Source organism: Anser cygnoides, chromosome 1 (assembly GCF_040182565.1).
Source record: "Anser cygnoides isolate HZ-2024a breed goose chromosome 1, Taihu_goose_T2T_genome, whole genome shotgun sequence".
NCBI lineage: Eukaryota > Metazoa > Chordata > Aves > Anseriformes > Anatidae > Anser > Anser cygnoides.
The window spans coordinates 169,024,738-169,037,696 of NC_089873.1; the positions used below are offsets into that span (position 1 = coordinate 169,024,738).

General features: G+C 33.8%; 1 protein-coding gene across 7 annotated transcripts in view; it reads right to left on the reverse strand.

Moving 5' to 3' along the window:
- The window catches only part of PIBF1 (progesterone immunomodulatory binding factor 1), a 126,424-nt gene that overhangs the window by 26,305 nt on the left and 87,160 nt on the right, over nt 1-12,959 (reverse strand). For all 7 annotated transcript variants that reach the window (XM_048079134.2, XM_048079137.2, XM_048079132.2 and 4 more), the window contains 2 exons: nt 8,957-9,059; nt 4,761-4,891 (listed from right to left, as the gene is read on the reverse strand). In XM_048079134.2, coding sequence (XP_047935091.2) covers nt 4,761-4,891; nt 8,957-9,059 — 234 coding nt within the window. The remainder of the gene's footprint in view (nt 1-4,760; nt 4,892-8,956; nt 9,060-12,959) is intronic.

Sequence of the window (12,959 nt, forward strand, 5' to 3'; positions counted from 1 at the left end):
AACCTACAACGTGGGTATATCCCATCTCTGCAAATTACTGGTGATTAGCTCAGAGAAGGCAGCTAGTTTTGAAAGTTTGAGTTTTCTTTGTTAACTCATGTAGTTAAAAAGGGAGGTATAAAAATTCTTCAAATATAAGTTCTTCAGAAGAGATCTCTCACTGTGCAGCTAAATAATGACAGATCAAATTTTTAAAGACATTTAGGAGACTGCTGTTTAATGATTTCAATTGGAGTGCTTCAGGTGGTGTAAGAACTCCTGTCTGAACAGTGTCCAAACTGAAAATGAATTACTTTTTTAAATTGTAAAAGACAAATCTAAAAAAACAACCACAACCTTTTTTTAAGTTGTACTTTTTAAAGTTGTAATACAGGTCAGAAAACATATATTTGTAGAAAAAATATATAGTTGTACAAACGTTGTTTAAAAGGCCAATTGCAGTAGTGTTTGGATAGATGATGCATGTTACACAGAATGGTACTATTCTCATAAAAAGCTCATTGCTCATTCTGTGATGGGAAAAACTCAACTAACACTGTATGCTGAGCTTTATAATATTTGAATGGCAATTAGAAAACCCCAAATGTTTGGGTAAGAAACATTTCAGTATATAGCTTCTTAGTTAGCAAAATCCTTGTACTGCTTCTAGGTTTGCCACACAGTTAGGCTTTTGAGGAGTGCTTTCGGATAAGTGAGCTACTTTTAAAACTAGCAATTGGTATTGAGAAATATGAGTACATTTAAAATAAATACCTTCTCTTTATGAATGAAGTCCTGTTTAATGTCGCCAGTTATTTATATACCTAGATGTTTTAGCAGAAAACTATGTACCAAAACTACAATTACTTCACTACACACCTAAGAATGAAATCCATAGTCTTATTTTCCCACAGCATGACATCGTTACAAGGCATTTCTTTTCAAAAGGAGTGCTAAATGTGGTGTTTTCATTTCTGGTTAAAGAACTGCATACTCAAGAGCTTTCTTTATAATACAAAGCAGTCATCCACATACATACAACTGCTCTTATTAACCATCACTATTTAATTTTGTTAATGAAAGCGCTATTTGAACTAACATAAATGAGAGGTTACTTAATAGAATATCTTGATATATGTGGACCATCTAAAAATTCATCCTGTAGATGCCTTGTTATTCAAGAGCAGAGATTTTGTTACTGAAGTATATCTGCAGATACATGGCTGAGTACACAAGCATACAAGGTAGCTCCCAATTGTACCTCAGTTCTCTCCACTGCAGAATGCCAGCACAGTGGACGACCTGTCCAGGAAAATTCTATGGTGGATGGGGAGAACAGCAGTAGTGATCATAGGCAATATTTGAAAGAGCTTTGATTACCCCTAAGTAACCTTTTCTCTCATCTTTGAGTGGCAGCAAACATGCCCCTTCACGCATGAAGTTAAACAGTAGCACCACACAACCATGAAACCTGGAGATGGGTCCCTAAGTCGTTCATGGAAATAACTAACAACATTGACAGCTGCTCATCTAAGCATTTACCCCAACCAGAATAGCTCTTACAGTTCATGGTAAAGGTATGGCTAAAGATCCACAGAACTGTGTGGAAGGTATTCCGAACAGAAACATTTCTCAACAAGCCACCAAAGTAGCTCCAGATCTGATGGAATAGATTACTTTCAAGCCTTGATTCACTCTGGTACATATTTTGACCATTCCTTTTCTTTCAACTTGCCAACTATTAACACGAGCAACCTTGAATACTATTTGAACAATACTGAAATAGTTTCTTCTGTCTAAGGAAGACATTTAGCCTTAGCTCTAGAGGTATGAAGCTTATACATAAGGACACATAAGCATCTCTGGGTAAAGTGGACCTTGAAGACCATGCTGGAAGTAAACTTGGATGGATCTTGGATGGACTTCTCAAGAGTCATATTAAAAGGATCTGTCTGAGTCTATTCCACTCTTCTTCTACTCTCAAAAATATTCCACTTACAAACCAACAAAAAGTTGTTTGATAAACTAAGAAAGACTGTTAGGAATATAGTGGTCTAAATCTTTTTATATAGCAGAGCTTTACTTGGAATACATTTGGTAGGGATTATCATTAATTTATCTAAATCATATTCTGATTCAGTTCTGCAATAGCTGGGAGCCAAAATGTTCCACAAAATATCCACTGAAATTACCTGCAGGATATTTTAATTTTAATATAATTTTAATTCCATTTTAATTTTAATTTAATCTAAATCAGTAGATATACTGAATCATTAGTAGATACAAAAGGTTATCCTGACAGAAGATTGCTGGAATATAATGGTTCTCTGGTTAGAGATCCCTTCCTCTACATTTGATGCCAGTTACAGATATAGAAAAGCAAATGACCAACATTATATGGAAAAGCAAACAACCAACATTATCAAGTTTATACATGATTACGATTTCTCCAGTGCTTGAGGAACTCTCAGCTAACGATTTAGGAAATTTGTTTTAAACATGTAGTTATCAACAACTATTTAAGGACTACTAACATGTACAAAAAGGCATAGAGATTAGGCTGTTTCCAATAATTTCATTGGGCTATGAAACTGGCAAAACTGAGGTAAAACTGTGATAAGGGAATATTAGACATTTCAGTTTAAAAGGAATATTGAAAACTACAGGAAAAAGCTTCTTACTAAAACATCTGATGTGTAAAGTGTTATCTTCTTGCTACAAAACCATTAAGGATAAAAATAGTTTCTTGTCAGGCCACAATTTCGTTTACAGAAAGACTGACCGATGGTGAGCACACCCCCGCTTGCCACAGTTGGGTATTGCTAGTATATGTTTACCATGGATGCTCACTGTGTGGTGCAGATACATTTTCCTCCCTAACCTTAAGGAACTTTAAGAGGCCAAAAATCAGTGGAGACTAACAGGCATCTCTGACAAATAATTCACTCCATTACAAATCTGAATTATTTTTTGGAGATGCTACTTCCTCCATGGGCTACTAAGGAAAGCTAACATGACCAGGTTCCCAATTTAAGTGCCTTAACTTGTAGGCTAAATTTAGGAAGAATATCTGGGCATACAGATTATTTGTGATGAGCTACAAAAATTCAAGAGAATAAATGCTAATAAGGCATTTAAGTTCTTATATATTTTAATGGCATGAAACATATATTTTTCAGAAATGAACTGACCAATCTACTGTTAAACACCTATAATGACTTCATCTGAAGAAATGTAGGACTGAAAATGTTCCAATGTTTATTTTTTCCTAGCTTTTGAGAGACTTTTGGAGTACACAAATAGTAAACTACTGCTACATGAATAGTAAAAAGAAAAAAAAAGTTTTCAAGTCACCTATACCTGAAAACTTAATTTGCTACTGACCAATTCTTTGATTATTTTATTCACAATTAGAAGGTAAGACCTTGCATATGGAGATATTATTGTGATTTCTCATCTTCTGGAAAAATATAATTTATCTTTGAGGTTTTTGTTGTAATATATCAAGTCTAGGAACATAATAAAACACTTGTTTCTGGAATAAAATCAAATAATCTATTCTTACTGAATTAAAAATAAGCCCAGTGAAACATACCCTGTCAGGGACTATGAGTGAAGATTTCAGATATTTCTAAATGTATTATTTTTAGTATAGTTTTATTTGTATAATAAGCCTTTTTAGGTATTCATCCTTAAGGTTTAGCAAACACTGTCCCAAACCATCCAAACACTCTGAATGAATGCGTAAGGAAATGGCCTCAAGTTGCACCAGTGGAAGTTCAGATTGGATATTAGGAAGAATTTCTTCACGGAAACGGGGGTTAGGCATTGGAACAGGATGACACAGGAAGTGGAGATTTTGCCATCCCTGGAGGTATTTAAGAGGCATGTGGCTGTGGTACTTAGGAACACAGTTTAATGGTAGACTTGGGTCCACCACCTAGTAGTGTTAGGTTGATGGTGGGGCTTGATTTTAAGGGTCTTTTCCAACCTAACTGATTCTATGACTCTATATGTAAGACACTATGTAGGATTAAGTATTTAGCTATGGTAAGACTTACTTTTTCTATTCTCATTGCTTTAACAGATTTATTGGAAAAACTGTGTTTTTATTTGCATTAATGTTTCATAATTATTACCATGTGCATTTCCTAAACTAAGACACCGCAAAAATGCCTAACAGATAAAACACTTATTCTTCTGTAGTGCAGTGGGACACAGCTATCCACTTCCTTGAAAATCAGGTGGCAAATTATTTTACAACAGTTTAGCTGGGAACCAAATGGTAAACACAGTTTATAAAGGTATTTGATGGTGGGAAATTGTGCAGTGATCTGAGAGTTCTGACAGCTGGACAGAACAGCAAATCAGAGTCTACACTACATGAAGCCTGCTCATGTCACACCTGAGTTACTTTTTGCTGGTAGGCTAATCTTATGTTTCTGTGACTTTATTTCTTTACTTTTACTTTTGTACATCTAGTATGTCATTCTTTCCTTCTACTCTTCTGAATTTTCCTGTACTTCCTGAGAACTCTTCTCAACTCCAGATTCATTTTAAACCTGACTCCCTCATTCCTTCTTTTCCAAACCTAAAGCCTATTTTTATGACTGTATAAGAGAATTCACAGATGCTAGAGTTCCAGCATAAAAACTGGACTTAGTCAACGATGGAGTGTCTACATCTGCTACTTTATGGACAATAACATATTTTTTTCTAATGATAAATACATAAATTATTTTAATTTCAATTTAAAATAAAGAAACAGCAATTTTTATTACCTGACATCTTTTTCAAGTTGTGCAATACGTTCCTTCTGTAGACTTATTTGAGAATCTCTCTGTTGCACAGTTTCAATGAGGTATTTATATGGCTGTTGAACTTGACTCAACAAAGAATTTGCTCTGTCAAGCTAACAAAAAAAAAGCATTACTAATTTTAAAATTTATAAGGCACAATGATGTCTTTATTACTGAATCATAATCAATTGTTACCAATTGCATAGTCATATAAAAACCAAACCTGTTAACTCACAAAATTGCAACAAACTATATAATTTCACTACAATCATGCTACCAGCGTCTATATTCCCCTAGTTTGCATATTTCAGTGTTTTAATGTAACAGCTTCCATTTATGAAAAAAAGGAGTATACAGAAGGCCTCTGTTTGTTCGCTGTATTGACCACAAGTGACATATTTTTAAAATAATATACTCTCACAACGGAATTTTCATGTTGGAAATTGAATCTAAATACAGACACAATAATAATGGAAAAAAGTCCCTTCTTCTTTAATCAATTGCTGTATATGAACTGTAAAATCCAACAGGATGTTTAACAGAGTAGTATAAAAGACCTATCATACCTACGCATAGGAAATGAACCTTTCTAGCCTTATTCCCTGCACAAATTAGGATCACTAGGAATAAAACAATAAAATGCAATGCTAAATATTAATTGATATGGTTTGTGTCCTGAGCAGTGTAACAATAGCATTCACTATACAGAATTAAGATCAAACATCCAGATTTTAGCAGTTTCAGCTGCTGGAGTACATACAAGTCAAGAACACTAACCAGATTTGAAAGAAAATAAATAAAAATATTTTAGATATAAACAGGTCTAATGGAATGAATTTAATCATTAAGCTTTCCAATTAGTTTATAAAATTTCTGAATAGATTACACAATCTGCATTTGCCAAATCAGACTCAGGAGCAAGTTGTGCTATACACTGTTGTTCCAAAAAAGAAGAAAAACAAAAAAAACAAAATGAAACGAAATACCCACCTTCCTACAGAACTAGCCTAAGTAACATTTCAGGACTTTCCTAAGGTCAGATTTTTCTCTCATTCCCAATTTTCAAAACATGAGGCTATGTTGCCTAAGTTCTTTTCCTTCCTTCTCTGATTCCATTACATTTTATTGCAGTTTTACTATAATACTCTCTAGTCTGTCAAATGTGCAAAGAACTTGCAATGTAATGGTTCACATTTATTAAAAAACAGAATTTGGACAAAACTTTGCTTGTTCAATATACTGACCTTTTTAAAAGGAGAGTTATCTTCACCTCATGTTTTAAAAAGTGTAATGAAAGAAAATAACATTGCACATCTTAAAATTCATATGAATCTTTAAGTATTTAAATAAATTAGTTAAAGAAGTTACTCTAGTCCACAGTGAAATTCCAATTTCATTGTAAAGAAGTAAAAATAAGAGGCAACAATCTTTTTGAAGAAACAAATCTTCAATAAATTGATAAGCAATAAAAAATAAGCTATTAGTTTTCTGACAGCAGAAGCTATCAAAGAGATCCATTTCAGGAAGACAACTAAAGGAGTCTTTACATGACATAGAGATAATTTCAAGACATGGAGCATTAATGTCTAGGATGATCTAAAAATATCAGCATAAAACCTTGAGGCTGCCATTAAAGGAGAAACAAAATTAATGCAACTCGTGTTTGGAAGAACCTGTTCCTGATAGCCTAAGAAATTTCAAAGGATTCTGTCATCACAGTGTGAAGTTCCTCGCTGTTCTCCTTGATAAGACTTGAAATACTTCAGTAGGAAAGAACAAGTGAGGTGTTGTAAGCTTGTTTCAATGCTGCTAACTCATCTATTCGCTTGTTAATTTTACTAGCTAGAACAGATCACATTTACTAAAAACAGCTATCCCTTCCCCCTCCATAGTGGTGCTTTTCTGCCTAATTTGATTCTATAGACCTAAAAGAGATTGTTGTTAAACCATAATAAATTAAGCGCTAAATGCATTTCTTAAATCAGTTTTACTCATATACACATATACAAATGAATTAAGCATTATTATTGAGCAAAAGTATTATTTTTTGTTAGCAACTTGAACTTCCTTCTGCCTAAATGTAGAAAATTCTTATGTGTTCCTGCGTCATTCTTTTAAGACCTGAGAACAGATAAGATTCTGCACACTTAAATAAAGCCTGAAAAACTATAATGGGACTGACTGAAGACTGGTAAGTTTTCTTCAGCAGCTGAGCTTTTCCACTGGGTTCCAACATTCAAGCGGGTACCATAGTTCCATCAAATGAATTAAAGAATGGAGAAGTGGGTATTTTCTTCTTGGTAAGGCTAAACTTTACAAGAAGATCAATATGATTCCTTTTCTATAAAGCTCTCCTTTCTGTAAACCTCAGCAGCAATTGGCTGAGAATACTCCATAAAAAGAATCTTAAAAAGAGTACCCATTGTAGTTATTGTAATCTTTTTTACCCCCTTTATAAAGTTTTTAAAAGGTTGTATCATAAATACTGCAGCAGAATCCAAGTATGGATTCCAATATGTAATCCAAGTTCAAAACAAAAGTTGGTGCAATCACTTTGTCATCAACTTTCACCTAGATGTCTGAACCAACTGTCAATTGAAGGAATAGTAATGGGCTACCTGAGCATGATGTAGGCTACAGGATCTGTTTTGCTTCTTAAAAATTTTCAAGAAACAAGAAACAAGACACCTTGGTGTAAAAATCCATCCTAGCTCAAGGCAAAACTAGCAAACAGAAATTAATTTAACTTTATACATGCTTAATAGGCTTAGTAGCTATGCATTAGCTATCTGCAAGATATTTAACTTACTATTGAATCACATTCTGATTTAAAATATACAATTATATGACAAAAGATCAAGAAAAGGCTATATGACATCTCATGGAAATTCTTCCAAAAATGAGGTGAAGATATTCTAGTGGAATTTAGCAGGAATTTGAATTAAGGTCAGTGATTCTAAATCTCTCATGAGTGATCTAGAAGCAAATGTAAATAAAACCAGTGGTAAAGAGAAATCTATGAAAGTGGAAACCAGACAGTTTTGGGAAATAAAGCACATATTTTATTAATGATAGTGTAAGGCTAACGATAGAAGAAACTACCAAGGATACGACTGGATTTAATCACTTCATGTCTTCAAGTCAAGGACATTTGAAAGGTATGTTTTAACCAAATACAAATTACTAACATATAACTGGAAGAATCCGTAATAAGTTGTAGTATTAGTCAAAAAAAATAAACACAAAAACATACACTGTTTGTATATATATTTCTCTGAAATTATATATATAGTTACATATATAAATATAAATACATATAAAATACATAAAATCCAAGTTTTTAAATATGCAGAAAATTCAAGTATTTGCACTGTAAATAGAAAGATACCCTTCATATAGTTATCTTAATTTATAATTACTATGGCTTTAAAAATTCAACTGTTAACTGTATTCCCAAAGCAGTTAGCCTGGAAATTTCATATGGTGGCAATATCTAACAGCAAATCTAGCAGTTCTTTGGTTCCTATGAGAAACTTGGAAGACAATCTTAAAAATAATTTAAAAAAATAGTTCTACTTCCAGGAGATTGCAAACTGATTTTTGTTTAGTGTTTATTCTCTGTGTCAGCGTAATATGCGATTTCAGCTATTACATACAGACGTTAAAAAGATCATGAAATTTAACCCATTGTAACATTGTCAAAAAGATTAATTTTAGCTGCTTTTTTTTAAATGGCTAATGTCAAACATTCCCTAGATTTGTATATTCAAATGACTCAAGAGCTGAACAAAGTACGAAAGGATTTACAGAAATATCTTCAAAAGTGATTTAAGGGCAGAGCTGTGTAAAAAGTAATGAGGTATTCATTGAACAATTAACTATCAAACAGAACAAACTAGTTTGGCTAGCTGGTTTTCTGTTCAGAAATCAGAACGTTGTCTGTCTGGCCTACATTCTTGTGTAGCCTATAAAGTAATCCCTCTTTTGATCTTCATTTCAAAACACAATATAAACTTCTTTGAGAACGTTTAACATAGAGTTTTGGTTAATTATGAGGCCATTTTTTTGACATCAAATAGATAATAAACACTGTTTAGAAAATATTACATTTTATGAACAGCTGTTCTGCAATGTTTATAGTTTCTACAGATTTGATTTTTTTTGTAGCAGTAATTTACCTCTTGTGAAATCTGTGTTACTTGTTCCTTCTGATGTTCCAGATCTTTTACAAGCAACGAGTTTTGCTTTTCTAGCTGCAGTAACCTCCTTGCCAAGTGAACACTGTGCCAACAAAAAGCAAGCTCAAGTTGATTTTTTTCCCAAACATGCAAAAGAAATTCTCACAATTATACTTAAGAACTTGATTGCCTTAATTTTTCATCAATATTTAAATATTAATACATAAACTACACAGTGAAACCAAGCAGAATGGTCAAATCTTAAAGAACAATGAAAATGTTATAGAATTTAACAGCACTGAAATAACATTCACATAGTTATGCCATTGTAGTATTTCTTACAAAGCAATTACCTGTATCATTTGTACAATCTATGCAATTGCAATAATCATGTCAGGATGTTTCAATTAATTATGAGCATTTACTTTTTTAGCACTTTAATTAATCACTTTAAGTGGCTTCTCCTTAAATCAGTTTTAAAAAATACTCACCAATATACATTTTGTAGGGGTACAGCAAAAAATGTAATACTTGATCATTTTCTAAACAGAGGCAAATCGTTTTGTCTGACATTTAATATGGTAATTACATGGTATCACCATTTTCTTCTTATTATTATTTTTTAATAAACTATTTAACAGACCCACAAATTATTCAGCTACTTGAACACCTCATCTTGTTGCATGTTTCGTGTCCAAAATTAGAGAAGTTCATCATCAATTCAAGAGCACTGTTCTATAGACAGCAATGGGAAGATTCAATGGGCAATTGCAGGGCCTATTTCCAGATCTCTAACCTAGCCTTTCAAGTTGTTATTACAGTCATTTAGTCCTATTCAATAGAGTCAGTAGAGCCTGAACATATTCCACTAAAGTGGACTCTTGGACAATGAGATGAAATGTACTCCAAACTCCATTGACTGTATTGCTTAGAACTCGATTGACTATAATGGGAGGTTAGATGCCAAATCCCTACACTAAACCTATGAAGAGATGTCTAAATTTATGTATCCTGGAATGATGGGATTGTAGGATTCAGTAGTTTGGCTACTTATTGTGAAAAATATATCTAGATAAGCTATCGCTGTACCCCTCCATATTTAGGTATTCCAGCAACCAATCTATTATACAACTATGACACGAGATAATTCAGAGTTCTAAAAATGAGAAAGATACATGGGGCTAATACTCATCCCTTTTTAATGTGCTTTGACCACTCATCTGATGGCTCTACACAACAATCTATCCTTCCAGTCAAATGCGTACCATTTTTCAAAAACTTCTACATCAAAGAAAGGGAGGAGTTACTCCAGATCATAGAATCTGAATGCATACTGTCCATAAATTGAAAATCTAAGACTTTGAGTCTCCAAATAAAGTACAGCAGTGTTATCTAGTTCTTGATCACAATACTGAACCTATATGAGCCTAAGTGGCCTACAGCTAACCAATAGGAAAATTTTATTTACCCTTAAGCTGAGGTTTAGACTATGTATAGCTAGATGAGTATATATACTTTCTCTGAAAATTTGACCACTCATAACCACCACCTTTTCCTCAGTAAAAAGGAATACACTTTTAGATTTGGCAAAAGTCTTAATATTCTTCACTTGTGTTATAAACCTACCCTTTCATACAGACAATCTTACTTTCACCTTGTATGTGAGGAATGACCTGAAATTGGCAACAGCATTCACTAAGAGGTTGGTTCTTTCTCAGTTACTCCTACAAGGAGCATCAGGCTGTGTAAATGTTAACTGAGGGAAAGAGACATCCTCCAAACTAGTTATTCAGAGTTTTGTTTAAGAGATATGAGATGTGCGTTAGGATCCCATCTAGTACAAAACAGAAAACAACCCCTTCTCTAATATCTCTAGTTAGGGACCTCATGCGTTAGTCTTTTTTATGCATTAGTTTTCATATTTTTTCCAGCTACAACTATTCAGTGAACTTAACCTGAATTCTGAGTATTTAAAGATAAGCACAAGTATGTATTTCAAGTATGCTTTTCAATATGTTTTCTGACTACCTTAAATTTAAAGCAAAAGGGACAAAGGTACTGCATCTCCAAAGACTGGAAAACTTTGATTCCGACTACAACAGAAAATTATGCAGTGCTCAAGGATGTGATAACTGTTAGCAAACCACTAGAGTATCCCCGCTAGCATTCTGGCACTTGCTAATTTACACTCTCCCAAACAGTTTCTATGCACGGTGGAGGGGTTAGTGTAGGCCAGCAAGCATTACTGTTAAGTAGTTCTCATGCAGTTAACTTACGCTGAGAGTTCAGTTTGAGAGTAAGTGGGCTACTACATGCCATTTTGACTCAATGCTTGAGAATGTTCCCAGAGGTGTTTAATATACTAGTATGGGTTTACAGTGCCTATGCCCAAAGACATGAAATAGCACAGAAAAAGTAGAAGAAAAGAGGTATAGACTCCATGATACACTATGCTTGAATAGATAGGTTTTGTATAAAGTTTTAATCTGACACTGAAGTGTGTGTTGTGAACTTAGAAGAGCTCTTCATTTAGGATTCCAAAGGTCTGGAATTAAAAAACAGATTATTATTCACATTTGTAATAGATACTCTTTCCAGAGAGTAGAAAATGTACCTGTACTTATTTAATTGCTCTGAACATAAAAGTTGGTGTCAGAGAGACTTTGCTTTCAAGCTTTGGAGCCAAAGGCATCACACGCTTTTTCTACATGTCAGCTATCCTTGAGTCAGAACAGCAGCAAGTAGACCATACAGACACGTTTATGGCTTTTTTAAGGTTCTTAATTATAGAAGATAAAGAAAATCTATGAAGTCTCCAACATCATTATGAAGAATTGAAATTAGCTTTATCTGTCAATGTCTTTTGGAAAAAAAAAAAAGGAGTTACGATGCATACATTCTGACAGAGCCACTTCTAAGCTCAGGAACTTATCTTCTAAACATTTCTGAAATCCCAGTTTACTGATCATCGGATTCATCATTCAAAAGTGATTTAGAAGAATCCTTGAACGTGTACATAATCTGCATCTAATAAATCCGAACCTAACATGATAGGAAAAAAGAAGGAAACTCAGAAGACTGCTGAAACTCAGAAAAGTTCCCAAACTATTGACAGAGGAGGAAGGAACTGAAATTTTAGGCAAAGATGCTCCCACTAGTCTCCTAAAACAGACATACAACAAGTTTATGGATTTTTTTTTCCTTTTTTGCTTGAATTTTATGCAGTATAAAAAGAAATCTTACTAGGAAACAATCTGATGAGGCATAAAAATGCAAAAGAGTAAACTAAGCTATGCCAAACTTAAGTACTACATAAAAACTTTATGATTTCTGACAGCAATATGCAACTCAGTGCATGACAGGTCTAATATGACTGACAGTATTAACAACACTTACTTGAAAAACAAGTATAAACTATGGAAGAGACAGTATGCAGCCCATAAATCTTTGCTGCAAAAATAAACGGGCCATCATTTGTCCTTACTTCTCATCAGTAACTATCATAGTGTATTACTGTCCTAAAGGACATTAAATCTTCTTTTTATTGGAGAAGGTGGGGGGGCAGGAGGTTAAGAGGGCAAAACCAACTAAACACACATTTGTAGCAAAACCAAACAAACAGCTGTACATGACAAAAGCTGCACTTCCAGCTCCTGAAACACAGATAGCTTAATGCTAGATATATATCCTGTGGAGTTGTGCGACATGTTTATCTTGCCTCTATTCCAAAGTGTCCACCAATAATGGTGGGGTTTCTCATTTTGATGGAAGAAAGTGTGGTTGAAGTCTAACACTAACATAAATTACAGTGTACTTTCCTGCATTCAAGCAAATTGTAGGCACACTCGAAATGCAAAGAATGAGTCTAATACTGAGAGAACAACTTTCTTAATTGTTGTGTCTTCTCTGTCAGGCTGGAGACAAAAAAAAACATGTTACTCTGACCTGATATTGTAGAGGATGTGGAATCTTCATCTGTAATCAGAACTTAACTGTAAAAGGT